This window comes from Sceloporus occidentalis, unplaced genomic scaffold (assembly GCF_023333645.1).
Source record: "Sceloporus occidentalis isolate IW3139 unplaced genomic scaffold, rSceOcc1.0.p SCAF_21, whole genome shotgun sequence".
Classification (NCBI taxonomy): domain Eukaryota; kingdom Metazoa; phylum Chordata; class Lepidosauria; order Squamata; family Phrynosomatidae; genus Sceloporus; species Sceloporus occidentalis.
Window position 1 is genome coordinate 7407782 of NW_028317001.1, and position 27758 is coordinate 7435539.

General features: G+C 46.0%; 3 protein-coding genes across 4 annotated transcripts in view; 1 reads left to right on the plus strand and 2 right to left on the minus strand.

Moving 5' to 3' along the window:
- LOC149301511 (uncharacterized) overlaps positions 1-12273 on the minus strand; it is a 235000-nt gene extending 222727 nt beyond the window's left edge. The window contains exon 1 of the mRNA XM_089484033.1: positions 12243-12273. The gene's annotated coding sequence lies outside the window, so the exon portion shown is untranslated. The remainder of the gene's footprint in view (positions 1-12242) is intronic.
- Positions 1712-4886, minus strand: LOC149301518 (uncharacterized). Its single transcript, XM_089484302.1, has 2 exons — positions 4706-4886; positions 1712-2794 (listed from the first exon to the last, which is right to left on the minus strand). The coding sequence occupies exons 1-2, from the start codon at positions 4884-4886 to the stop codon at positions 1980-1982; spliced, it is 996 nt and encodes a 331-aa protein (XP_089340428.1). The 3' UTR covers positions 1712-1979.
- Positions 12274-14736: 2463 nt separating the features above from the next.
- Positions 14737-27689, plus strand: LOC149301519 (uncharacterized). Of its 2 annotated transcripts, XM_089484073.1 has the most exons (5): positions 14737-14815; positions 17384-17531; positions 21548-21715; positions 23847-23967; positions 26409-27689. In XM_089484073.1, exons 3-5 carry the CDS (start codon positions 21641-21643, stop codon positions 26972-26974), a joined length of 762 nt encoding a protein of 253 aa, XP_089340199.1. In that variant the 5' UTR covers positions 14737-14815; positions 17384-17531; positions 21548-21640; the 3' UTR covers positions 26975-27689. The 2 variants fall into 2 exon arrangements, with proteins under 2 accessions (XP_089340199.1, XP_089340200.1); XM_089484074.1 differs by lacking the exons at positions 14737-14815; positions 17384-17531 and adding an exon at positions 20593-20724.
- Positions 27690-27758: the final 69 nt, after the last annotated feature.

Consider the following 27758-nt stretch of genomic DNA (forward strand, 5'->3'; position numbering starts at 1 on the left):
TCCCAGGCTCTGGAACGACCTCCGGATGAGATCCCTCATAGTTCCACCTTGGAAGCCTTTAGGAAGGCTATTAAGGCGGATATCGTCCGGCAGGCCTTTTCAGACTAGATTAGACTTGCCTCCCCCTCCCCCTGACCCTGACCCTTGCAATCTTTACTATCCGAAAAAAACTTTTTTACTGTATTGTGTTTTGGACGTTTTACATTTTCTTGCTGTTTATTAGCTTTTTAGGGGTTGATTAATGTTCTTATAATCGGGGGGAGGGTTGGGAGTTTTGGAATTTTAATTGTATTTCTGAAATTGTATGTTATTTTATTACTGTAATCCGCTTTGATTCCTTTGAGAAAAGGCGGAATATAAATAAATAATAATAACAACATCCCTTCAAGGGGCTCTAATGCCCTTTCACTATGCTCCCAGAACGGGGGGGGGGGGTGTATCTCGGGCTGTGGGTCTCTCTCTTGGTCCTCCTCTGCAGGGTTGTTGTGAAGGAAAAAGTAAGTATGTGAGGGGGGTGCCCAATCCACATCCTGTGGCCTCTAAACCTAGTTCCCAGGTTGCCAGGGGATTGCCAGAGCTTTGAGGTCCTCTGTCTCCCTTCTCTTGGCTTTGGCCTAGATTTTAGCTCTTCTCCCCCACCCCAGAGCCCCCTCCCCCAGGACTTCAGAGAAAACTTCTCTCTCCCCCCAAAAAATGTTGCTTCCAATGCTATTGAACCCTATCCTGTGTGATGCTTTCTATTTGGCACAAAACCCTTCTCCAAATGAGGCATCATAAGGGTCTCTCCTCTGCCCCAATTTCCAGGAGGGAGGGAGCTCTCTCCAAGGGTCCCCCCTGCCCCCTTTTAACATAATAACCCCCCCAAACACCTGGGCCGTAAGGAATCTCCCGAGGAGGGGGCAGGGAAGGAAAGAGGGAGAGGAGGCCTGGCAGGACCCCTGCCTTTCTTTGGAGAGAGAAGAGGGGCTTCCTTCCTTCTAATAACCCCCAAGCGTCCCCCAGAAGTTGCTCCAGCCATTACTCTGAATGAACAAGGGTTCTCCCCACTTTCCTCCCTCCCTCAGAACAGACTGTGAGGGCAGCAATGGCTTCAGGGGCTGAGACTGCGCATGAACAGATGCCCCCAAAGGCCCCTCCTCAGCATGCGCAGGGATTGCCAGGGCAAAGCTGCTGTTACTTATTCCGCTGGTGGCCTTTGTGGGAAAGGAAGGTATGCGCCGGGGGTTCAGTGGCCTCCCCTTCCTTCCCTCCTTTCTTCCTTTGAAGAGACCGCAATGGAGCCCAAGGTGCAGAGCTGGACTCAGGAGGGAAAGTCAGGAAAGGAAGGCTCTGATTTGGAAATATAGCTGCCCCTGTGTATCCTGTATGTTTGTGTGTGTATTTGCCTCTGCTGGGCAATGGAGCTAAGGACTGAGTAGAGAAGAAAGGTTCAGTTTGGGCAAATTCAGAACTTCTGTGCATCAAAGAGTCCAGTGTGTTGAAATACCAAAGAACTTTATTGAGAAAACATAGAAATTCAGTTTTTAATCCAGAACTGCCCACTCCAATCCAAACAATATATTAAAACCCCCAAACCTAAAATATCACACTCTTCCAAATTTAGCCCCCACCTCCAATTCCCACAGTCTATGCCCCACAAGTAACAAGGCCCCTTTGCCATTCCCACAAACTAGCCCTTTCTTTTAATACCGGCCTCCAACTTTCTTCAGCAAACATCCCACAAATTCCAAAAGCTATCATTCCCATAACTCATATATAACAAATCACAGCCCCCCCCAACTACCTAACCAATACCACGACCCACAATTTACAACCCAAAGTAATTATACTGTTACCAATAAAAACCCAAACTTAACAAAATACAACCTTAAAACATAGACATATAGATAGACAAACAAAATCACAAAGGTCTTTCCTTAGCACCACTTGAATGAAAATATATTTTTATATTCCTTATTGACAAAAAGAATATTAGTTCACTACTGGGATTTGTGTGGCTTCTCTCCTGTGTGGACTCTCTGATGTTTCACTAGACTTGACCTCTGAGAAAAACATTTCCCACAATGCTGGCATTTGTATGGCTTCTCTCCTGTGTGGACTCTCTGATGTTTCACTTGGGCTGACTTGTCAGAAAAACATTTCCCACAATGCTGGCATTTGTATGGCTTCTCTCCTGTGTGGACTCTCTGATGTTTCACTTGGGCTGACTTGTCAGAAAAACATTTCCCACAATGCTGGCATTTGTATGGCTTCTCTCCTGTGTGGACTCTCTGATGTTTCACTTGGGCTGACTTGTCAGAAAAACATTTCCCACAATGCTGGCATTTGTATGGCTTCTCTCCTGTGTGGACTCTCTGATGCTTCACTAGGTCTGGCTTCTGAGAACAACATTTCCCACAATGCTGGCATTTGTATGGCTTCTCTCCTGTGTGGACTCCTTCATGAATGACAAGGACTGACTTGTAGGCAAAACATTTCCTACAATGCTGGCATTTGTATGGTTTCTCTCCTGTGTGGACTCTCTGATGTTTCACTAGGTGTGCCTTTGAAGAAAAACATTTCCCACAATGCTGGCATTTGTATGGCTTCTGTCCAGTGTGGACTCTCTGATGGATCACTTGGACTGACTTCAAACAAAAACATTTCCCACAATGCTGGCATCTGTATGGCTTCTCTCCTGTGTGGACTCTCTGATGTATGACAAGGATGGACTTGTAAGCAAAATGTTTCCCACAATGCTGGCATTTATGTGACTTGTTTCCTGTGGAGACTCTCTCATGACTCAAATGTTCTTCTGTAAAGAAAGACAAGCACAGATGAGACTGAAAATCAGAGTTAAGAGAGGAGGGTATTACCCCATGGTTTAGCCCTCATTAATCCCTCCTTATTAGATATAAAATTAAGAAAGTTTCTGTGAGTAACTGAAGCATCACCCTGCTGCTTATGGCCATAAATCCATGGAACGATTGTATATTTACTCATAGGAGTTAACAAAGAGGAGATTGGAGGGGGTCTACCTTTAGAGAATCACTGGAAGGAGATATTCATAGAAAGGACTGTTGAAAAAATATTCCATTAAACATGTTCAAAAATACTTTCATTGACAGGTGGCATCATATCCTTGAGACTGCCATAGAGTCCTGTGTCAGAGCCTAAGGCATAATGGAAGCTAACTGCAGAGGTCACTTCATGCTGCTTGGCACCAGGAGATGACTCACAACCAATACAGTATGCAGCTCACATGTAGATTGGTGTGGATTGGAGTTGTGTGTACAAGGGATGTTGAAGAAGATGGAAGTCGGAGAGGAGAGCTTGCAAATATTTGTATTACTTTGCAACTCAAGATAGAGAACCTCCAAGAATTTCGATAAAAACAACTGTGTTTGTGACATATTTTTAAGTGTGAAAAGTGGTCAGTGCATTGCCAATACCTATATATCTGGCTATTTACTTCCGTACTTTGCTATGTTATTGCTGAGCTGCATTTGGGAGCGTCACTCTCAGATTGTAGTGTACACTGGCTTTTGAACACAATTGAAATTTGGAACCAAGAAGGATCCGAGATTCTATGTCTTAATGATTTTTGTCTGAGATATTTGCACCAAGGACCCATTGCATTCAATTTGGTTTCAGACCATCCCCCCCCCCCCCCAGGAAATATTCTAAAGTGATTTAAACCTTTTTGAACACTCGGTTACATGGATTTGTAATTGGTTGACTGGCCGAACCCAAAGGGTGCTCAATAATGGCTCCTTTTCATCCTGCAGAGAAGTGACCAGTGGGGTCCCACAGGGTTCTGTCCTGGACCCAGTGCTATTCAACATATTTATCAATGACTTGGATGACAGAATTGAGGGTATACTTATCAAATTTGCAGATGACAGCAAATTAGGAGGAGTAGCTAATATCCCTGAGGAATGGATCACAATTCAAAAGAACTTGAATAGACTAGAAAGATGGGCCAATGCTAAAAAAATGAATTTCAACACAGAGAAATGTAAGGTACTACACTGAGGGCAGAAATGAAATGCACAGATATAAGATGGGTGACACCTGGCTGAATGAGAATACATGTGAAAGGGATATGGGAGTCCAAGTAGACCACAAGTTGAACATGAATCAACAGTGCTATGAAGCAGCTAACAAGGCCAATGCAATTTTAGGCTGCATCAATAGAAGTATAGTGTCTAGAACAAGGGAAGTAATAGTCCCACTCTATTCTGCTTTGGTCAGAGCCCACCTGGAATACTGTGTCCAGTTCTGGGCACCATAATTCAAAAAGGACAGAACAATGGAAGCAAGGCACAGGAAAAGAGGTTGAACCTAAACATTAGGAGGAACTTCCTGACAGTAAGAGCTATTCAACAATGGAATATACTCCCTCAGAGCATGGTGGCATCTCATTATGGTTATTATTATTATTATTATTATTATTATTATTATCATTATTATTAATTTCTAAAGCACTCCTTCTTTGAAGAGTTTTAAAGGTCTTTGAAGGTTTTTAAACAAAGCCTGGGTGGTATCTGGCAGGGATGCTTTCAATGTGTATTCCTGCATGGCAAGAGGTTCAACCAGATTGTCCTTGTGTTATATTCCAGCTCTATGATTCTATGATTCTAAAGTGGAATCATAGTACAATGATAATGTATTATGAAAGGGACCTCAGTCTTCATAGTAAGGGCAATGAATTCAGCTTCCTTACCCACAGAGGCCACATTCTCGTAATTCTCCATCATCACATAATTGTACATAAGTCTCTGCTTCTTCGTCATCAGTTTCCATTCCTCCTCAGTGAAATATACTGCCACATCCGCAAAGGTCACCTGCAACAGAAAATAGCCCTCATCCACAGAGTGACTAAGCAAAAGGGGAGGAAAGCACATGGTGCATCCAAATATTATTTGATCACTTTAGAATTCAGTCCAGGAAATAAACTTTGCCTTGAATCTTTTCAATATAATATACAATATACAGTAATAAACAATATAATTTAGGCCATGGCTGGGATATTGAGGATGGATTAGGATACTGACTATCCCAACACAGACAGTACATTTAGCCACCAAAGAATTATGGTGCATTTAGATATTTCTTGCCACATTTGAGAGGCAAACATCATTTTTAATAACAGTTCTGGGGAGCACTCTGGGGTTGAGGGCCATTGGGCCCACCCCATATTTAGATGCAGAGATGTTCTTCCCTAGCCCCCAACATTTCATAGATGAGAAAAGCAAGACACAGTGGACAAGCAACCCAGAAGGCAGTGAAGATGGCCAAAGTTGTTTATGAGGAAGATCACACAAGCTAGGAAGGGCCCAGCAGTTTGCTTTTGCTTCAGCCTCCTGGGAAGGGCCATATCCTGTCTCTTTCTTTCCTCTCCTCTCCCTAATTTTGAGTTGATGGGCTGCAAACTCAAGTGCACTCAGGAGTGAGCTGAGAAGGGGGAAAGTGGGAGGAGGAGAGACCAACCGGGACATTTTTAAAAGCCCCTGAAGAAGTGGGGTGACAGAGGATTAACCAGGACTCTCTCTGCCAAACTCGGACAGTATTTTATTTGCTTCCTTTCATAAATTGGCCCAGCAGTGACACAGATGAAGCTAATAGGATAGCGACTCACCAAAGAGCTGTTGTACCTCGGCATCCTCTTTCTGTTGGAGCCCAACTCCCTCCGCTTGGCCTTTGTGTTGGCCATCAGGTGGGCAGGGGGTCCTGGTGGCCCTGTACTTGGGTCACTTCCAGCAAGAGAGGCCCCAAAGGCGTGTACAAGGAGGCCGAGATGGAGTTCCTGAGAAAAGGCACCAGGGTTAGGATTGGCTTGGCAAGAAACCCTGCAGCACTCAAAGACACAGAGAACAGTATCCTGCTGGTGACATACGCAGGTGACATATGCCTCCTTTGGGCCGATGCAGAGGTGGGCATCCCCTTCCTCCCTCTGCTACAAACAAAGCCTCCTGCACCTAGCATAGATTCACTGCAGCTCCCCTACACAACAGATACTCCATGCTTTCTAAGAATGGTGGGGGATTAGGGGATGAGTAATTGGAGAGGGCTTTGGTAATAATAATAATAATAATAATAATAATAATAATAATAATAATAATAATACTGTTTATTTATAGCCCACTTTTCCAAGGGAGATCAAAGCAGGTTACAAAAAGGATATAAAACGTTATACAATTTTGAACAACAGTATATAAACATCATAAAACTTTCCAGAATTAAAAACAATAAAACCACAGAAATACAAACCATAGCCAAAAAAACAGAACTAGCTGGAAAGCAGCATATATGATGGGTAACAGATGTCAAGACACATGGGGGAACGCCTGTTAGAAGAGACAGGTCTTAAGTTTCTTCCTAAACAGGTCAAGGGAGGTAACAGAGTGGAGCTCGTTGGAAAGAGAGTTCCAAATCTGCAGGGCTGAGACAGAAAATGCCCTTCGCGAGGACAAGGTGTATTTCGTTTTAGGAACCCTTAATAATTGCTTCCCGACTGTCCTGACAGTGTGGGGCGGATTATATGGAGAGATGTGGTCCTCCAAGTACCCTGGGCCCAAGCCATTTAGGGCTTTATAGGTAATAACCAACACCTTGATTGCTCCCGGAAGCAAATGGACAGCCAGTGAAGATCTTGCAAAATAGGTGTTATGTGGCTAGCCGTGGAGCATCCAGTGACTAGCCTTGCTGCCATGTTCTGTACTAGTTGAAGCTTCCGGGTTTGGTTCAAGGCTTGCCCCATGTAGAGCGCATTACAGAAATCCAACTGATAGGTCACCAGAGCGTGTACCACCGTTTCAAGGTCCCCCCCAGCCCAGATAGGGTCGCAGCTGGCGTATCAGCCGAAGCTGGTAACAGGTGCTCCTGACTGTCGCATCCACCTGAGATGTAAGGTGGAGCGATGAGTCCAGAAGCACCCCCAGACTTCAAACTGAGACCTTCAGGGGGAGCATGACCCCATTCAGGACAGGTGGACAAATCTCCTTTCCCGGGCCTGGAGAACCAATCATGAGTACTTCCGTTTTCTCTGGATTCAGACTGAGCCTGTTTTCCCTTATCCAGCCCATTACTGACACCAGACAGGCATTTAGAGGAGAGATGCCAACCTTAGTCAATGCATCAGTCGGAGACAGAGAGAAACATATTTGGGTGTCATCAGCATACTGATAACACCGCGCCCCATGTCTCTGGATGATCTCTCCCAGCGGTTTCATGTAAATGTTGAATAGCATGGGGGACAAAATTGCTCCTTCAGGGACGCCAGATGTACGTTCCCTCTTATCGGAGCAAACGTCCCCCAGCTGCACCATCTGGAATCTACCCGAGAGGTAGGAACGGAACCACTGAAGCGCAGTGCCCCCGATACAGTTATGTCCCCGTAGCCAGATGTGAAATGAGTGTATCGTTGGTTGAAACCTCCTGACCGCCCCAGTGACCCTCAGAGGAAGATGTCTTCATTTTGCTTCTCACTACATAAACACAGCTGGATGCTTCTTCAATCCCTCACACCCAACACTCTCACTAGGCATGGAATGGCCATGCGGGATTGCTTCCACAATTCTATGGTAGGACCTGTGTCAGTGAATGGCCAGTTGTAGCCTGATTCCACCTGGAGCAACACTGGAGAATAGAGGGTTCTGCTGGGTGAGGCTGTCTGGCCTGGTGGTTTCTCATTCTCCCAATGGATCACTCTCTCAGCTGCAACCTTTCCACCCAATCCTGGACAGAAACATTTTGAAAAAGGTCCACTTTCAGCTCCAGGAATAAAGGCCTACCTTCAGTATAAAGACCCTGATTCCTGCAGCCCCAGAAAGGCCTCTTCTGCAGTCCTTTATGGCCAGAGCTTCCCTGGGTCAGAGGCCGTCTCCTCAGCCGTAGAGAAGGGTTGCTCTGAGTGCGAAGGAGGAGGAGGTCCAAGGGCTGAGGGAGGGAAGGCAATGGGGAAAAGGTCAGTGCCAATGGCCATGGAGGGCAGAAGGTGACAATGCCTTGGAAACTCCTCTGAGTACCAGCCCTAGGAATGAGTGGCAGGAGTGAGTTCAGGGGGCTGAGGGGGTCTCTTTTCCCAAAGGGGGAGGCAAGGACCGGTGGGACCCTCCCCAGCTAGGGATCAAAGGGAGGGTTTCTTTCCCCAACTCTCTCTCCCAGCCCCGAAAGCCCAGCCTCCCCACTGGCCCTGAGTCCCTGCCTGTCCTTCCTCAGACCTCACAGGCCCCTTCCTTCCTTCCTTCCTTCCTTCCTTCCTTCCTTCCTTCCTTCGCCCCAAAATGGAGGGCCAGAGGCACAAAGGGACACACTTCCTTCCTTTTGGCCCAAGGAACCTGGTCATCCTTCTCACTCTGGAGCCTCAGGGAGAGAAAGAGGAGTGTCTCGGTTCAACTGAGGAGGCCTCAGAGAAGGTTCTGGAACATTATTCCCCACAGTCACAAGCAACACAAAATGGCCACCTCTCCCTTAGCGCTTGGCACTTGGCAGTTTGAGGCCTTCAGGGAACCCAAAATGGAGAATGAAACGGCCCCAAAGTCGGAAGGGACCCCAAAAACGATTTCTGATCCTAAAGAAAAGTTTTCCTGATGGCTGTGAGAACACAAAAAGTCCCCAAACAGGACTTCCAAACCTTAACAACACCTAAACATTTGCCTGATGGTATTGAAAGGAGGAACCTGATTCCCTCCTTAATTACAATCAATAGAGAAAGATTTTAATATTGACATTAGGAGTGCCCATTGTACACAACCCAGTTCAGGTCTTGACCTAGGGTTGCCATCCCCGAGGACCTCCAAACCGGGACAAATGTAGGACAACGTTTTAAAATGTAGGACCTTTTCAAAAAAAAATTCCTGGCCAGGAAATTTAAAAAAAAGGTCCTACATTTCAAAACATTGTCCAAGGCCTCGCTGGGGCCTGGGAGACAGCGTCTTGCAGGCCCCAGCGAGGCCTTGGAGGACTCCACGATCGCGGAGCCCGCTTCCAAGGCTTCGCCGGGGCCTGGGAGACAGTGTCTCCCAAGCCCTGGTGAGGCCTTCCAGGGCTCCGCGATCGCCGGCCCAGGCTTCTTCCCAGGCTGGGAAAGAGGCGGGGCCGCCCCTCATCGCGGCGATCGCCGCAGCGGGATGCGGCCTCCTCCTCCTCCCGGTCTGGGAGGAAGCCTCGGCCGGCTCCCAGGCCGGGAAAGAGGCGGGGGGCGCCCCTCATCGCGGCGATCACCGCAGTGGGAAGCGGCCTCCTCCTCCCAGTCTGGGAGGAAGCCTCGGCCGGTTCCCAGGCCGGGAAAGAGGCAGGAGCCACCCCTCATCGCGGCGATCGCCGCAGTGGGAAGCAGCCTCCTCCTCCTCCCTGGCCTCGCGGAGGCCTTGGAGGATCCTGCGGCTAGAGCTCTGACTGCAGAGCCACCTCCAAGGCCTTGCTGGGGCCCAGGAGGGAGCATCTCCGCAGCTGGAGCTCCAACTGTGGAGAGCCCTCCCAGGCCTCAGCAAGGCCTTGGAGCTGCCGCGGGGGCTGAGGTGGGCGTGGTGGGCGGGGCCGTCCTGTTTTGGGTGCCAAACCGGACCAGGACCGGGATGGCACCGCCCAAACCGGGAATGTCCCACCCCCCGGCGGGATATGGCAACGCTATCTTGACCGCTCAGGGAGGCCAGACCAGCTGCAGGTGGCCCTCTGTCCGTCCCTCCGTCCTCCTTTCCTTCTGCATTCCTCCTCTTTTCCCCAGCATCAGCCCCTTTCCCAAGAAGGCTGCATCCGCACTATAGAAATAAGGCACTTTGACACCACTTTAAGTGCTCAGTGCTATGGAATCCTGGGATTTTACCTTTGAACACTTAGGCTTCTCTGCCAGAGAGCTCTCATGCCACAACAAACTACAAATCCCAGGATTCCATAGGATGGAACCAGGAGAGTTAAAGAAGTTTCAAAACGGATTATTTCTGTAGTAAAGATAAAGCCTAAATTGGTTGTAAAAGGATAATTTTTATACTTTTAAAAATGGTTTTGCTTTTTTTAAATATAAGTAGTTTGTTGTTCTGTCTAATCCTTATTCTTCTTTTTGTTAGTTGTTTGTATATTTGTTTGTTTCATTCTTGGTAATATGAGTTATTCTGGTCTGTCTCCTTCCTTCTTGCCTGAAAATCTATTAATAAGGAAACTGGGAAGACTTTTAAAACCTCCCAAAGGAGCCACTTTTGGCCTTTTTTGGGGGGACTAGCCTCCTCTTAGAAGCCAAAGACCGATGTTTGTGAAGAATAAGAATAAGGCTTATATTAAAACTCTCCTCCCCATTTCTGATCCCTTTTAAAACCCATGTTCCCCAGAAGGAGCAGAGCTGTGTAATAAGAAAACACACTCAGAAAAGACATACAAAGAGACACACTTCCTTCCTTTTGGCCCAAGGAGCCTGGCCTCCTTCTCTCTCTGGAGCCTCAGGAGAGAAAGAGATACCTCTGTTCAACTGAGGCTCAGAGAAGGTTCTGGAACAATATTCCCCAACAGTCAGAAGCAGCACAAAATGACCGCCAGAACACAAAATGGCTTCCAGTACAAAAAATGGCTGCCAGAATACAAAATGGCCACCATAACACAAAATGGTTTCCAGAACAAAAAATGGCCGCCAGAACACAAAATGGCTTCCAGAACAAAAAATGGCTGCCAGAATACAAAATGGCTTCCAGAACAAAAAATCGCTGCCAGAATACAAAATGGCCGCCAGAACACAAAATGGCTGCCTCTGCCTGAGCACTTGGCAGTTGACATTCAGGAGAGAGAGGGAGACTCAGGGAAGAGTGGAAGGGGGCCCTGGAGGGAGGGAGCCTTGGGAGATATAGGACCTTCCTGAGCTATTCGGGGTTCGCTTCCTAACAAATGGGTTTCTGGCCTCATAAAGGATTTGGAGCAAACTGGATCTGAAAGGCAGTAGTAGCGTTTTCTCTTGCCAATGGGATTCACAGTGTATTTCCTGGACTGGATCTCCCAGCATCCACATGGCCAGAAAGAGGAAGGATCCTGCCCTGAAGTAATGCCCCTCCAATCCCTCTGAACAGAGGAAGAAAACTCCCATGTCTTCTTTGTTTGTTTGTTTGTTTCTTTCTTTCTTCCTTTCTCCCTAGCTGCCTTGTGTTAGTGGTATTACTTATCTTATTGTGATTGTGTGCCTCCAAGTTGTTTCTGACTTATGGCAACCCTAAGGGAAGCCCTTCACAGGCTTTTCCTGACAAGATTTGTCCAGAAGTGGTTTTGTAAGTGCCTCCCTCTGAGGCTGAGAGAGTGTGACTTGTCTAAGGTCACTCAGTGGGTTTCCCTGGCTAAAAGGGCATTCAAATCCTGGGCTCCAGGGTCATAGTCGAATGCTCCAGCCATTAAACCATGCTGTCTCTTTTTTGAGGCTTTGTCGTTTTTTGTGGAGTGGCTCCAAGTCATTGCCGACTTCTGGGGAGCCTCTCCTGGGGTTTCCTTGGCAAGAGTTGTTCAGAGGAGGTTTGCCATTGCCTTCCCTGAGGCTGAGAGAGTGTGCCTTCTTGCCCAAGGCACTGGACCCTGGCCTCCAGAGTTGTAACCCAACATTCAAACCACTGCACCACACTGCCTCCCATTCCCATGTACAACCTGAATAAATAATGAATAAATGCAGACTTTTCTCTGTTCTTCATGTGTGTCTTCAAGTTGTTTCCAACTTATGGCAACCCTAAGGCAACCTTATCATGGGGTTTCCTTGGCAGGTTTCTTCAGAGAGGGGTTGCCATTGCCATCCTCTGAGGCTGAGAGAGTGTGACTTGCCAAGGGCCACCTATGTCCAAAACACACTGCAGCAATAATCCAATCTGAGACCGCTTTAACTGCCCTGGCTCAGTGCTAGGGAATTCTGGGAAATGTAGTTTTCTGAGACATTGAGCTTTCTCTGTCAGAGAGCTCTGGTGCCACAATAAACTCCAATTCCCAGGATTCCCTAGCACTGGGCCAGGGCAGTAAAAGCGCTCTCAAACTGGACTATTGCTGCCGTGTGGTTTGGACCTGACTTGACCACAAACTGTCCATAGCCTGCAATGCATCTCCTAATTCTGTTGGCAGTCCCTCCCTCCCAACACTTTCTCATTTCCCCCCAAAACCAGCACAAAACTGGCAGATGGAAAGAGGTTTTAAAGCAGCATTTAAATCTGCCATATTTGTTTTTAAAAGACTAAATGTCCCAAATGCTATTATCAGTTTTGTAGCTATTATTACAGAAAGACGTAGAGTGCAAACTCCTCAAGTACCTTTATTTTCTGGAATGAGATGGGCTTTTCCAACTGACTCTCTGTGATGATCTCCGGTGGTCCAAGCAGCCAAACTGCGGCCCTGAAATAATAATGATAATGATAATGATAATGATAATAATAATAATAATAATAATGTTTTTATACCCCTCTTTCAGTAAAGGCTTTCAGAGTGTCTTACAAATTGTTAATTAGACATTTAGACATTATGGCTCTTAGCCCAGCAGACCCTTAAATTCCTTAAATCACGCTGCCATCATCCAGTGAATTATAAAAGGGTTTCCCTTAACCTACACTGGGACCAGTTAAGGAACCTTATTTCTCCTTCTTTGCTAATCTTCCCAAGCATCAACTGAGCCAAAACATGTGTAAAAGGTGTGCCGAGTAGTAGATACTATAAGGAGATATTTACTATTAATAACAAAATATAAGTAAAATATAAGTCATGCAAGATATTAAGAATCTTGCAGGTACAATATCTGTAAGTATATAATGTTGAATTCATACAAGCTATTAAAACAATAAATAGACCTAAGTGTCCAATTCTGAGTCTAACTTCCAAGATCCGCTCTTTAACTCTCTCTCTCGATCTCCAACCGACACAATTCCCCCAACTGTCTCTTGGTCTCTCAGGCCTTATATCTCCTTCTCATGGAAGCTTCCAGAAGAACCTTCATCTTGCTCTCTGATTGGTCAAGAGAGCCTTCCGTAGCAGTGATGTCATTCTGCATTTGCATAAACCTCCCTTTACTGCCTGAAGAAGATTGACTGGAGCCCAGTTATTACACTTTCCCAAGGCAAAGCTTGCACCTATTTCCCAATGTTGTTCTTGGTGTCTGCCTCCCAGTTGTTTCCAGGTCTTATGGTGACCTTATGGGAGTCTCTGAAGGGGTTTCCTTGGCAGGTTTCTTCAGAGTGGGTTTCCCATGGCCATCCTCTGAGGCTGAGAGAGTGTGACTTGCCCAAGGCTTCAGTCCTTTTGGAAGCCTTTTTGCTTTATCTTCTAGAAGGCAGATGAAGTGTTGCTTCTTGCTCTGAAGAAGGAGAGGAACATTATGGCATCCAAAAGGCTAACATTCTCTGAGTTATGTCTGATAATATTTATATATAGGATTGCAACACCTGTTCATTTTTTAAAAGGTTTATAGTGCACCCCATATCATACAATCTCTTAGCTATGTCCCTTAATAGCAGTTAACCAAATTAAACAGTATATAAAATAAAAACATGAAACAAGCTAGAGAAGAGGCCTCCAGGCTGCACCTGGCCCTTTCGTGTTGGCGGTGGCAGTGGAGCTGTGGCTGCGAGGAGGCCAAACCTCAGACTCCTCTCTGCTGTTGGCACGGGCACCTCCTGTGGTGGTTATGGTGGCGACGGAGAGGAGGCCGAGGAGAGTGCCAGAGGCCTCCTCTCAGCCGCTGCCTCTGCCTCTGCGTGAGGGCTGGGTGCCAGGCTGGAGGCTTCTTGGCCTCCAACACCTGAATCTGGCCCTTTTGTGCCGGCAGTGGAGGCGAGGAGGGGAAAAAGTTGGGGAGGAGAGGGACTTTTGTCCCCAATGTTGGCATGCGTGGACTTGAGCATACGCGGATTTTGGTATACGCGGGGGGGTCTGGAACGGATCCCCCGCGTATACCAGGGGCCCACTGTATTCGCAAGCAAAGGAGGGCCAAGAGAGCCCTGGACAGCCGTGCCTTGGGTGGCTCTGGATCTCTGGTGCCCAACAAACTACAAATCCCAGGATTGCACAGGATGGAGCCAGGAGAGTTAACACAGTTTTGAACTGGAATATTTGTGCAGTGCAGATACAGCCTGAGCTGGATGTAAAAGGGTAAAGGCACCCAAGTCTGGGTTTTCCCCTCTTAATAATGGTTTTGCTTTCAAAAACTAAGCACTTTGTTTTTCTGTCTAATCCTTATTTTTGTTGTTGTTTGTTTGATTCATTCTTGGTAATATGAGATGGTCTGGTTTGTCAACTTCCTTCATGTGTAAAAATTTCTTAATAAGAAAACTAAAGAGACTTTTTGTGATGTCCTGCCAGGACTGCATTTTCTTTCATTTTGGTTCAGGCCATAGTATGTTTAGTGTAGAAAAGTTCTTTGTATTAGTTTGTGGGAGGAGCTGTAGGATTCCCCTGCATTATTTCCAGGTTTGCTTTGCCCTTTCCCAACATGCTCTGCTGTAGCTAGAGGTTTTTAGTGGGGGAGCAGTTTTTGCTGAGAGCAAGCAGAGAGCTGTATTTTGGTGGCAAGCAGGCCCTCTGGAGCCTCAGGAGAGAAAGAGAAGCCTCTGTTCAACTGAGGCTCAGAGAAGGTTCTGGAACTTTATTCCCTACAGTCACAAGCAGCACAAAATGGCCGCCAGAAAACAAAATGTGAGTCTGGGGCAGGGGGTGTGGTTTTCCTGCTGCTCTGCCCCCATTGGTCAACCTCAAGAAGAGGCGGAGTTTCGGCTTCTCTGTTTAGTTCTAAGCGCAGAAGAGTGAGCGAGGAGTAGAGTTTTAGAAGGAGAGAGAGGAGTGAAGCGACAGCAGAGAGACAAGGCCTGGAACAGTTAGGCTTCACTGCTGCACTGAGGTCTGGCTGGATGATGATGATGATGATGATGATGATGATGATGATGATGATGACGATGAGCCTGGGGGGGGAGGGATGGAGCTGCTGCCAGACCTTAATCATCATTAATGCCACCATCGCTGGGCATTCTTGCTCTTCAGCACTGTAATGGTCATGGCTCAGTGCTATGGAACTCTGGGAATGTTCTTGTGGTTTGGCATTTTAGGTGTTGTTAAGGTTTGGAAATCCTGTTTGAGGACCCTTCTGACTTTGGGGCCCTTTCAGCCTCCATTTTGGGTTCCCTGAAGGCCTCAAACTGCCAACTGCCAAGCGCTGAGCCAGAGATTTTGTGTTTCAGCTGCCATTGTGTGTTCTGGCGGCCATTTTGTGCTGCTTGTGACTGTTGGGAATAATATTCCGGAACCTTCTCTGAGGCCTCAGTTGAACAAAGGCTTCTCTTTCTCTCCTGAGGCTCCAGAGTCAGGAGGAGGCCAGGCTCCTTGGGCCAAAAGGAAGGAAGTGTGTCTCTTTGTGTGTCTTTTGTGTCTCTTTTCAGAGAGGGTTTTTATATTACACAGCTCTGCTCTTTCTGGGGAACATGGGTTTTAAGAGGGATCAGAAATGGAGAGCATAGTTTTAATACAAGCCTTATTTTTATTCTTCACAAACATTGGGCTTTGACTACCATCCCTGTTTTCAATAACTGTCCAGTAATTTAATGGTATTTTATTTTGGATGGGATTGTTAGGAAGGGTTTGGGAGATCATGAAACATGTTTTTATTGTATTGTATGGATATTTTTTTATTGTAAGCTGCTAAAAGGTGGCCATTCTTGTGTAGTAATTTTCTTGTGATTAACTCCCACAACAGCCTTGTAAGGTAGGCTTCATAGGCTCCTAGGGCTGGAAGGGAGCCCCAAGGGCCATCCTTCCGGTCCCATTCTGCCCTCCAAGTCCTCCGAAGAGATGACCATCCAGACAGAGACTCCTCCAATGTGCTTTGAGGCATGGTCTCCCATAGATTTGCTCAGAGGCCATGGGGCCCACAGTCCCATGGGAACCGTTCCTTTCCACGCCACTTTGGGAAAGGAGACCCCCTCCCTCAGCCCCCTGGACTATTTACTACCAGGAGTTACTATGGCTGTGAGTCAGAGGAGTTTCCTAGGCATTGTCACCTTCTGCCCTCCATTGCCATTTGCCTTGTGGTCTATTCCAGCTCTCCTGTGACTCTATGGTTCTTTAATGCTCTTTAATGGATGCTCTTAGTGAAGGGGCCTGAGGGGAGGAGCAGGGGGTCTGCATGATTTAGGTCCCCCCTGGAAGGACTCCAGTCATCCGCTCCGTCCTCCGAAGGGCAAGAGGGCTCAGCTTCCCAGAGGGGGGGCAGGGAAAGGCTTTGGAGGGAGAGAAGAAGAGCCCCCAGTTCCCATTTCAAGGAGAGGAATGGTGGTTGTGGGGGGCAGGCCTAGTGGGGGGGCAGGAAGGAGAGGGTCGGAAAAGGGAATGGGGGCCATGGGAGGAAGGACGAAGGGGCTCAAAGGATGCTTTCTTCCCAGGAGGGGTCTTGGTCCGTGGCATGAAGGTACCCCCCCCCCCCAAGTAATGGTGGCCAAGGTCTTCCCTTCATCCCCCTCCTCTGATCAAGAAGGAGGTCATGGAGGAGCTGGGCTCTGCTGCCTGGAAGAACAAAACTTCAACATTTTAATCTTAATTTGTTTTTAAATTAATCTTTAAAAGTTATCCTTTTTAATTTTTCTTTTTAAACATCACCTTTTCACTAAATCTTCACTGTGTATCTGTAAATACATTTAGGTTGTGCCTATCAAATTGTAATTTGAAAGTATCCTTTTAATTGTGATAGTTGTTTATGTCACAACTATTAGCATTACATTCCGTGGAATATGGGAATTATGATTTTCAAGTAACATTAGTGGGAAGAAAGCACTACTAAGAAGTCTGTATGGCGTGAAATGGGAGGAGGAGGCGGTCAAACCGGGTGACACTAACCCTAGGGACCCCAATGATTTGGCCCCATCTCCTGCCAAGGTGGGAAATGCTATACATTAGGTATTTTCCCACAAAACCAAAGCAGAGGAAAAGCTTTCTTTAAAACATTATCTCTCACAAAATGTCTGAATAGAAATCCTCAGCTCCCCCTTGAACTGGGCCCTTTCCGTAAGACTGTGGTGGGCCAGGACTGGGGCTGTGTCACAGGAGAGGAGACCAGTGCAGGCAGGATTCAGAAGACAAAATGCCAGCAGCCGCTTTGTACCCCTGAACCCATTGGGAAGGGAATATAGCCCAGTGGTTGGAGCAGCTGCTATGCATGGAGAAACTCTGAGGTTCTGGCTTCCCAGCCTCTCCCTCCCTTCTCCGGACCCTAACACTAACCCTGGAGACCCACGGCTGGCCCTCCCTCTGGACCCCATGGCTCTATTGGGGGAGAGACCCTCAAGCAGGGGGACCAGATGTCCTTACCACAAAGGAGCACAAGGCACTGCAAAGTGGAGGACATTCAAGGAAAATGGAGAGCATGACCAAGTAAAAGCCATTGGTGCTGACCCTTTTCCCATTACCTTCCCCCCCTCAGCCCTGTGGACCTCCTCCTTCTCCGCATTCAGAGCAACCCTTCTCTACGGCTAAGGAGACAGTCTCTGACCCGGGGAAAGCTCCGGCAACAAAGGACTGCAGAAGAGCCCTTTGGAGGGCTGCAGGAATCAGGGTCTTTGTACTGAAAGGTAGGTCTTTATTCCTGGAGCTGAAAGAGGCCTTTTGTTTAAATGTTTCAGAGTCCAGGATTATGTGGAAGGGTTGCAGCTGAGAGAGTGAGCCCATGCTTTGCAGGAATATAGCCCTACATTCAGTCTCTAGCAGCATTTATTTTATTTTATTTTATTTATTTATTATGTTGTTTATACCCTGCCTTTCAGCCCTAATGGCTATCATTAGCATTGCCTTCCCAGAAGGTGGAAGTGAGATTTCCAGACCCCAACCACACAGTGTGCTAGTGAGTCATTTGTATGGGGACTGTGTGTGTATCTGTTGTTTACTAGAGCTTTGTAAGGACCTTACCACACGGGGGCTTTTTGAGCATCAGTTCGCATTGGCCGATGCGTATTCGTGTTATATAGCATTGGAGTTCCACACCTGTGAGCTCTGAATACGCATTGACCAATGCGATATAACATGAATACGCTTGGCCAATGCGTATTCACGGCTGGGTTCCGAACTGAAGGCAGCCGGCTCCTCCGTTTTGCGAGTGCGCAAAATTAGGGGATCGGCTGGATCCACATTGATGGCCAGTGCGGAACCTCTGCTGCTTTGGCTGGTGTGTACATCCAATCTGCTGGTTCTTCCGAAAACCACCGGTTACAAATCTCCCATGATGCTGCGCTGGAATTTCCCCCTTCTTCTTCTGGTGGCCCTTTCCCCTTTTAGCACAACCACTGGGGCTGGGGAGCGTTATTTCCACTGAACGAGATAAAGCAGAAACCTTTTGTGTCCAGGGAGGAGGGAATGTATATGTGTGTGTGTGTGTGTGCGCGCACACACACACACACACACACAAAGATGTGTGTGCAAGCATATACATGCAGCATTGCACTTTCAGCTGCTCCACAGTTTGTGTGTGTCTCTGTGTGTGTGTATATATATATATATATATATATATATGCATGTGTGTATATGTATATGTATGTGTATACACACACACACACACACAAAGATGTGTGTGTAAGCATATACATGCAGCATTACACTTTCAGCTGCTCCACAGTTTGTGTGTGTGTATATATATGTGTGTGTGTGTGTATACATACACATACACACACACACAAAGATGTGTGTACAAGCATATACATGTAGCATTACACTTTCAGCTGCTCCATAGTTTGTGTGTGTGTGTGTGTGTGTGTGTGTGTGTGTGTATATATATATATATATGCGTGTGTGTATATGTATGTGTGTGTGCATACACACACACACACACACACACAAAGATGTGTGTGCAAACATATACATGCAGCATTACACTTTAGGCTGCTCCACAGTTTGTGTGTGTGTGTGTGTGTGTGTGGTTGTGTGTGTGTGTGTGTGTGTATATATATATATATATATATGCGTGAGTGTGTATGTGTGTGTGTGTGTGTTTGTGTGTACACACACACACACACACCGATGTGTGTGCAAGCATATACAAGCAGCATTACACTTTCGGCTGCTCCACAGTTTGTGTGTGTGTGTATGTGTGTGTGTGTGTATGCGTGAGTGTGCATATGTATATGTATGTGTATACACACACACACACAGACAGCTGTGTATGTACACATATAAATACGGCTTCACACTTTTGGCAGTAACACTATAAGTGTGTGTGTGTGTATACATGTATATATACACACACACACATACATATATATAAACACTCAAGCAGACAGATGTGTGTGTACACATATAAATAAGGCATCACACTTTTGGCTGAGGCACAGTGTGTTTTTGTATATATATCTGTGTGTTTGTGTGTATATATAGATATATTATTATTATTATTATTATTATTATTATTATTATTATTATTAATCTTTATTTATAAAGTGCTGTAAATTTACACAGCGCTGTACATACAATCTTTTTAATTGGACGGTTCTCTGCCCTCAGGCTTACAATCTAAAAAGACACACACACACACACATAAAAACTCTCATACAGACAAATGTGTGTGTACACATAAAAAAGGCATCACACTTTTGGCTGTACCACTATGTGTGTGTATATATATATATATATATATATGTATGTATGTATTTATGTGTGTGCTTATATATATATATATATATACACACACACACACACACACACACATACAGATGGTGCATACCCCTTTTGTAAGTGGCTAAAGGCAGCAAATCTCACGATATACCGTGCTAAACAGTGACCTTATTCTTCACCCCCGGAAGTTAAAAATGTTGTGCCCCGTTCAGAGCCCCACAGAGCATGCGCAAAGCTGCCGATGCGCATTGGCGAACACACATTATTGGGCTGGTGTGGTGATCCAATCTGCACTGGCCTCGCTTTGCGTGAATACGCATTGGCCAATGCGCAAGACCTCGATCCGGAAGGCTGCCCAGGTGTGGATGAATGATGTGATATGACGTGAATACGAATTGGCAAAGCGTATTCAGAGAGCTGGGGTGTGGAACTCCAATGCTATATAACGTGAATATGCATTGGCCAATGCGAACTGACGCTCAAAAAGCCCCCGTGTGGTAAGGTCCTAAGATATTTGTTTCACTGGTTTTATAAAATGTATTTACATACGTCTTCACTTCCCAAAAATGAGCATAATCCAGGATGCAATCTTTAATCTTAAACCTATACATTTATAGAATTTTGTTGTATCAAGTACAATACATTCAATGGTGTACATACTTTTAAAAAATACATAAGGAGAAGTGAAAATGAATGGGATGTTGACAATGGGTCTGTTCAACAACACTGCACACAAATATACACATAAGGATTTCTGGGTGGCCTCAGCAAGCAGAGAGAGGAAGTGCAGACCTCATGCTCCAGCTATGACTGACACACACACAAATAGCAGTTAAGCTTAGAGAAACAGTTTCATTTGTAAAAAGGAAATAATTATTTTCACCAGTATCTAAATGGGGAAGGGGGCATGATGAGGGGAGGCGCACGATCAGATCAGTAAAGTAGTGCATATCTTATCCAGCCCAAGGTTCCCCATCTGAGATATAAAGAAGGTCCTCCTCCTCCTCTGCATGAAAGAGAAGCCAAATTTTCATCAGTGTTGATGAGACAGCATGAAGAATTAGCCATCCTGCATTTAAAAGACTGAGGAGGAATGAATCCTATTGATTAAACCTAGAGAGTAGACCCACTGAACCCATAAGTGACTGATGAGTCAACCTATAGGTAAATCCAGCTGATTTGGTGATTCTCCTCTGATCAGGAAGAAGCATAGTATATGATACAGGTTAGGATTTAGTCCTGCATGTGGAAATCAGGTGCTCTCTTCCCATCAGCTCAATCCTCTGTTGCCCCCCAATCCTGGGAGGAGGGCTGCGTACCAAGGAAGGGGAGCAACCAGAGTAGAGAGAGCTCCTTTCCTGCCCTGCTTGACTAGGGGCCTCCCTGTGGGATGGAGGGCAACTGGTTTGGCCACTGGGAGAATGAGGGGCTACTAGGCCAAAAAGCCTGACCCAGCAGAAAATTTTATGCTCCAGTTTCGCTCCAGGTGGAATCGGCCAACAACTGGCTATTCACTGACCTAGGTACTACCATAGAGACATGGAAGTGATCCTGAATGGCTATTCCATTCCTGGTGAGAGCGTTGGGTGCGAGGTATTGGAAAAGGATTCAGCTGTGTTTCTGTAGCCAGAAGCAAAATGAAGACATCTTCCTGTGAGGACCAATGGGCACTTCTGGAGATGATGCACTCATTTCACATTTAGCTACGGGGACATAACAAGGGCCCTCTCCAATTCCCCATCCCCTTATCCTGCACCACTTTAATAAGGCATGGAGCATCTGTTGTGTAGGGGAGCTGCAGTGAATCTATGCTAGGTCCAGGGGGCTTTGTTTGGTGCAGAGGGAGGAGGGGGATGCCCACCTCTGCATCAGCCCAAATAAGGCATATGTCACCTGCGTATGTCACCAGCAGGATGCTATTCTCTGTGTCTTTGAGTGCTGCAGGGTTTCTTGCCAAGCCAATCCTAACCCTGATCCCTTTTCTCAGGAACTTCATCTCAGTCTCCTTGTACACGGCTTTGGGGCCTCTCTTGCTGGAAGTGACCCAAGTGCAGGACCACCAGGACTCCCTTTCCATCTGATGGCCAACACAGAGTCCAAGCAGAGGGATTTGGGCTCCAAGAGAAAGAGGCTGCCTAGGTACAAGAACTCTTGGGTGAGTCACTATTTTATTAGCTTCATCTGTGTCACTACTGGGCCAAAGGAAGCAAATAAAGTACTGTATGAGTTTGGCAGAGATAGTCCTGGTTAATATTCTGTCACCCAATTATTTTGGGGGCTTTTCAAATGTCCTGGTTTCTCTCGCCTCCTCCCACTTTCCCCCTTCTTCCGCTCACTTTAATTTCAGCATAATGAGGGCCAAGGAGTTTGCACCCCATCAAGTCAAAAGTGGGGAGAGGAGAAGAAAGAAGGAGACAGGATCTTGTCCTTGATAGGAGTCTGAGGCAAAGGCAAACTGCTATGCCCTTCCCCATTTGTGTGATCTTCCTCATAAACAACTTTGACCATCTTCACCACTTTCTGGTGTTGCTTGTCCACATGTGTCTTGTTTTTCCCATCTGTGTAATGTTGGGGGATATGGGAGAATGTCTCTGGATATAAATTGGGGGTGGCCCCATGGCCCTCAAGCCCAGAGTGCTTCCCAGAACTGCTTTTTAGAAATGACATTTGCCTCTGAAATTTGGCAACAAATGACTAAATGCACTATAATCTTTGGAAGCCAAATGTACTATACGTGTCGGGATAGTCAATATCCTAATCCATCCTCAATATCCCAGCCATGGCCTAAATTATATTGTTTATTATATTGAAAGAATTTGAGACAAACTGGATCTCAAAGGCAGTAGCTTTTTTTCTTGCTAACAGAATTTATGGTATCCTTCTGGGGCGCCTGGCAGAGGTGGGAATCGGGGGCACTGCGCTCCAGTGGTTCCGGTCCTACCTCTCTGGGAGGTCCCAGATGGTGCAGCTGGGAGACGTGTGCTCCGATGAGAGGGCCCTTAAAACTGGGGTCCCTCAAGGAGCCATTCTGTCCCCCATGCTATTTAACATCTACATGAAACCGCTGGGAGAGATCATCCGGAGACATGGGGCGCGGGGTTATCAGTACGCTGATGACACCCAGATTATTTTCTCTATGTCTCCGACTGATGCAGTGACTGAGGATGGCGTCTCTCCTCTCGTGGCCTGTCTGGAGTCAGTAATGGGCTGGATGAGGGAAAACCGACTCAAGCTGAATCCAGAGAAAACGGAGGTACTTGTGATAGGTTCCCCTGGTCCAGGAATGACGGTGGTTCCACCTGTCCTGAACGGGGTCACGCTCTCTGTGAAGGACTCCGTGCGCAGTCTGGGGATGCTTCTTGACTCGTCCCTTCACCTGACAGCTCAGGTGAATGCGACGGTCAAGAACACCTGTTATCAGCTTCGGCTTATTCGCCAGCTGCGCCCATACCTGGCCCAGAGGGACCTTGAAACTGTGGTACATGCCCTGGTAACCTCGAGACTGGACTTCTGCAATGGACTCTACATGGGACAGCCCTTGTACCAAACCCGGAAGCTTCAAATGGTGCAGAACATGGCAGCTAGGCTGGTCACTGGCACGTCCAGGGCCAGCCATATAACACCGGTTTTAAAAAACCTCCATTGGCTGCCCATTCGCTTCCGGGCGCAATACAAGGTGCTGGTAATGACCTATAAAGTCCTAAATGGCTTGGGCCCAGGATACCTGAAGGACCGCCTCTCCCCGTACATTCCGCCTCGCACCCTCAGAACATCTGGGCAGCAACTCCTTAGGGTTCCTGGGGCGAGGTTATCCTCCACTTCTAGGAGGTCTTTTTCCATCGCCGCCCCGGCCCTTTGGAACACGCTGCCCATTGAGCTCCGCTCAGTTACCTCCCTGGCCCAATTTAAACGGGATCTGAAGACCCACCTGTTTCAAGCTGCATTCCCCGATTAAGTCCGTATAGGCCCCCCCACCGCACAAGCCGCACAGGCAATGGTTTGGCTAACCCGGGGGCATTTGTTGTTGTTGTTTTGTTTTTGTTTTTATGTCATAATTGTAATTTTGATATGGTTTTTATTGGAATTTTGTGTATTTTAAATGCTGTAAACCGCCCTGATCTTACGGAAGGGCGGTATACAAATAAAATGTTTATTATTATTATTTTATTAAAGTTTCTTTCCTGGACTAAATTCTGAGGTGATCAAATAATTTTTGAGATGCATCATGTGCTTCTCCCTCACCTTTTATTAGTCATTCTCTGGATGAGGGCTATTTTTTATTGCAGGTGACCTTTGCAGATGTGGCAGTATATTTCACTGAGGATGAATGGAAACTATTGACGAAGAAGCAGAGACTTATGTACAAGGATGTGATGATGGAGAATTACGAGAATGTGGCCTCTGTGGGTAAGGAAGCTGAATTCATTGCCCTTCCTATGAAGACAGAGGGCCCTTTCATTCTACATTATCATAGCACTATGATTCCACTTTAGAATTATAGAATCACAGAGCTGGAACAGACCACAAGGATCATCTGCCTCAACCCCTTGCCATGCAGAAATACACACTTAAAGTATCCCCGTCCAGTGGCCACCCAGCCTTTGTTTAAAGACCTTCAAACACCTTTAAAGACCTTCGAAAAAGGAGCGCTTTTGAAATGAATAATAATAATAAGATTCCCCAATGCTCTGAAGGAGTATATTCCACTGTTGAATAGCTCTTACTGTCAGGAAGTTCCTCCTAATGTTTTCGTGGAACCTCATTTCCTGTGCCTTGCATCCATTGTTCTGTGTCTTTTGCTCTAGAGCAGCAGAAAGCAAGCTTGCTCCATCCTCAGTATCTCTTCAAATATTTGAACAGGGCTATCATATCCACCCTTAACCTTCTCTTCTCCAGCCTAAACATTCCCAGCTCCCTAAACCACTCCTCATAGGGCTTGCTGCTTTCCAGACCCTTCATCATTTTCATTGCTCTCCTTTGGATACACTCCAGCTTCTCAACATCCTTTTTGGATTGTGGTAACCAGAAGTGGACACAGTATTTGAAGTGAGGGCATGACCAAAGCAGAATAGAGTAGCACTATTAGTTCCCTTAATCTATAACATAGAATCAAAGAGTTGAAAGGAAGTAGAAGGTCCATCCAGTCCAACCCCCTGCCATAAACACTAAACTCGTACTGATGTAGCCTAGGATCACACTGGCCTTTTTATCTGCTGACCCTCACCAAAATTGGAGTCCAGATTCCCCCCTCCCAGGTGCTTTGCCTTTCCCAATGAATTATTTGTATAGTTATTATCCTTACTTTCTCAGCAAATGGGCCTGAAAGTGTCCCTTTTATGCATCAGGCGCTTTGGGTATGTCTCTGTGATAGAGAGATGGAGGGAATGTGAAAAACAGAAAGGCAGGGAAAAGATGTTGTAGGTGAAATGCTGAAACAGTGCAGATGAGCAAGAGGGAAGGTTGGAGCACGGAGGGAGAAAGGGAAGGGGGTCAGGCATCTGGGAGCCAGGAGGGGAAGGCAGGAGTAAAGCCAGGTTCCATTTCACAATTATGAGTAATATCTATGAAGGGAGGAAAGGGGGACACACGCCCAGAAGCATACAGAACTCCAAAAGCATTTCAAATAGGTTTTTATGTTTTATTTAGGGGGAAATCAAAATACAGACACACACGTAAGTATTCACACACATGCACAAGAACAAGAACAGGTGGGAATGGTAAAGAGATGTAAGACTTTCATAACGGTAATGCCTTACCTAGGCAGATCTTGATTTCAATTGCTGCGGGTTCGAAATTGGGAGAGAAGTCAGGACATCCTGCGACAAGTGGGGTTGGCGAGTGCATTGAGGTGCTTAGCCATGTCAACTGACAGACTGTCTGTAATTGGAATGAAGTCAAAGAACAGCCAGTCAGGGCAGATATTTATACTGGAATTGTTGTTTGGGGGCAGAAACCGAGTGTTCAAAAAGGTTTTACTCACTTTAGAATGTTTCCTGGGGGAAGAATGGTCAGAAACCAAATTGAATGCAATGGGTGCTTGGTGCAAATATCTCAGACAAAAAGGATTAGCACACTAGCTCTTGGATCCTTCTTGGCTCTGAATTCCGATCGCGTTCACAAACCAATATACAGCACAATCTGAAGGTGACATTCCCAGATGCAGCTCAACAATAACATAGTAGAGTACGGAAGCCAATACCCAGATATAGATATTGGCAATGCACTGACCACTTTTCACACTTAAAAATAAGTCACAAACACAGTTTATTTAATCTAAATCCTTGGAGGCTCTCTATTTTGAATTGCAAAATAATACAAATATTTGCAAGCTCTCCTCTAAGACTTCCCTCAAATTCACCATCTCTTGTACACACACCTCCAATCCAATCCACACCAATCCGTATGTGAGCTGTATACTGTCTTGGTAGTTAGTCATCTCCTGGAGCCAAACAGCATGAAGTGACCTCTGCAGTTAGCTTGCATCATGCCTTAGGCTCTGACTCAGCACTCTCTGGCAGTGTCACAGGATATGATGCCGCCTGTCAATCAAAGTATATTTGCACATGTTTCATGGAATATTTTTTCAACAGTCCTTTGACTATCTGCTTCCACCGAGTCCCTCAAGGCAGTCCCCATCCAGTCTCTTTTTTGCTAGCTCCTATGAGTAAGGATATAATCATTCCATGGATTTAGGGGCTTAAGCCACAAGTTCATACTTGGGTTACTCACAGCAACTTTATTAATTTAATCTCAAATAGGGAGGGTTCAAAAGGGGCTAACTCTTGGGATAACACATTCCTCTCTTAAGTCAGATTTTCAGTCTTATCTGTCATTGTCCTTCTTTACAGAAGAACATTTGAGTCATGAGAGAGCCCACACAGGAAAAAAGTCAAATAAATGCCAGCATTGTGGGAAATGTTTTACCTACAACTCAATCCTTGTCATGCATCAGAGAGTCCACACTGGAGAGAAGCCATACAAATGCCAGCAGTGTGGAAAATGTTTTTCATTGAAATCAAACCTGGTGACACATCAGAGAGTCCACACAGGAGAGAAGCCACACAAATGCCAGCATTGTGGGAAATGTGTTTCTCGGAGGTCAAACTTAGTGGCACATCAGAGAGGCCACACTGGAGAGAAGCCATACAAATGCCAGCATTGTGGGAAATGTCTTTCTCAGAAGTCAGCCCTAGTGACACATCAGAAAGTCCACACAGGAGAGAAGCCATACAAATGCCAGCATTGTGGAAAATGTTTTTCTTTGAAGTTAATCCTAGTGACACATCAGAGAGTCCACACAGGAGAGAAGCCACACAAATGCCAGCATTGTGGGAAATGTTTTTCTGACAAGTCAGCCCAAGTGAAACATCAAAGAAGCCACACAGGAGAGAAGCCACACAAATCCCAACAATGATCTAACAAGAAGTCAAGAAGGAATACAAAAATATATCTTTTCAGTTCAGTGGTGATAAGAAATGACCCTTGTGATTTTTTGTGTGTTTGTCTGTCCATATGTCTGTTTTAAAGTTATATTTTATTAAGTTTAGGTTTTAATTGCTATTAGTATAGATAATTCCTTTGGGTTATAAATTTGGCTGGGGATTGTGCGTTGTGGTATAGGTTAGCTAGATGGGGGGGGGGGGGGCTGGGATTTATTACAGCTGGCTAGAATAGTTATGGGAAGGATAGCTTTTGGAATGTGTGGGATATTGCCTGTCGAATGTTGGGGTCTGGTAGTGCCTGCAAGAGGGCTAGTTTCTGGGAACTTTAAAGGGGGGGGGCTGGTTAACTGTGGGGCATAGACTGTGGGAACTGGAGGTGAGGGTAAGTATAGTAAAGGGTGGAGTTTTGGTTTTGGTGTTTTAATGTATTGTTTGCTTTGGAGTGGGCAGTTCTGGCTTAAATACTGAATTTATGACTATGTGTTTTCAGTAAAGTTCTTTGTTGTTTCAACACACTGGACTCTTTGATGCATAGAAGTTCTGAATTTGCACAAAACTGATACTTTCTTCTTTCCTCCATCCTCAGCTCTATTTGCAGCCGTAAGAAGCAAACACACAACACGCACACACACTCTTATATATATCCACACAGACAGACAGAGCTATATTTACAATGCAGAGCCTCCTTCCCTGCCTTTCCCTCCTGAGTCCAGCTCCTTACCTTGGGCTCCATTCCAGCCTCATCCAATTCTCATC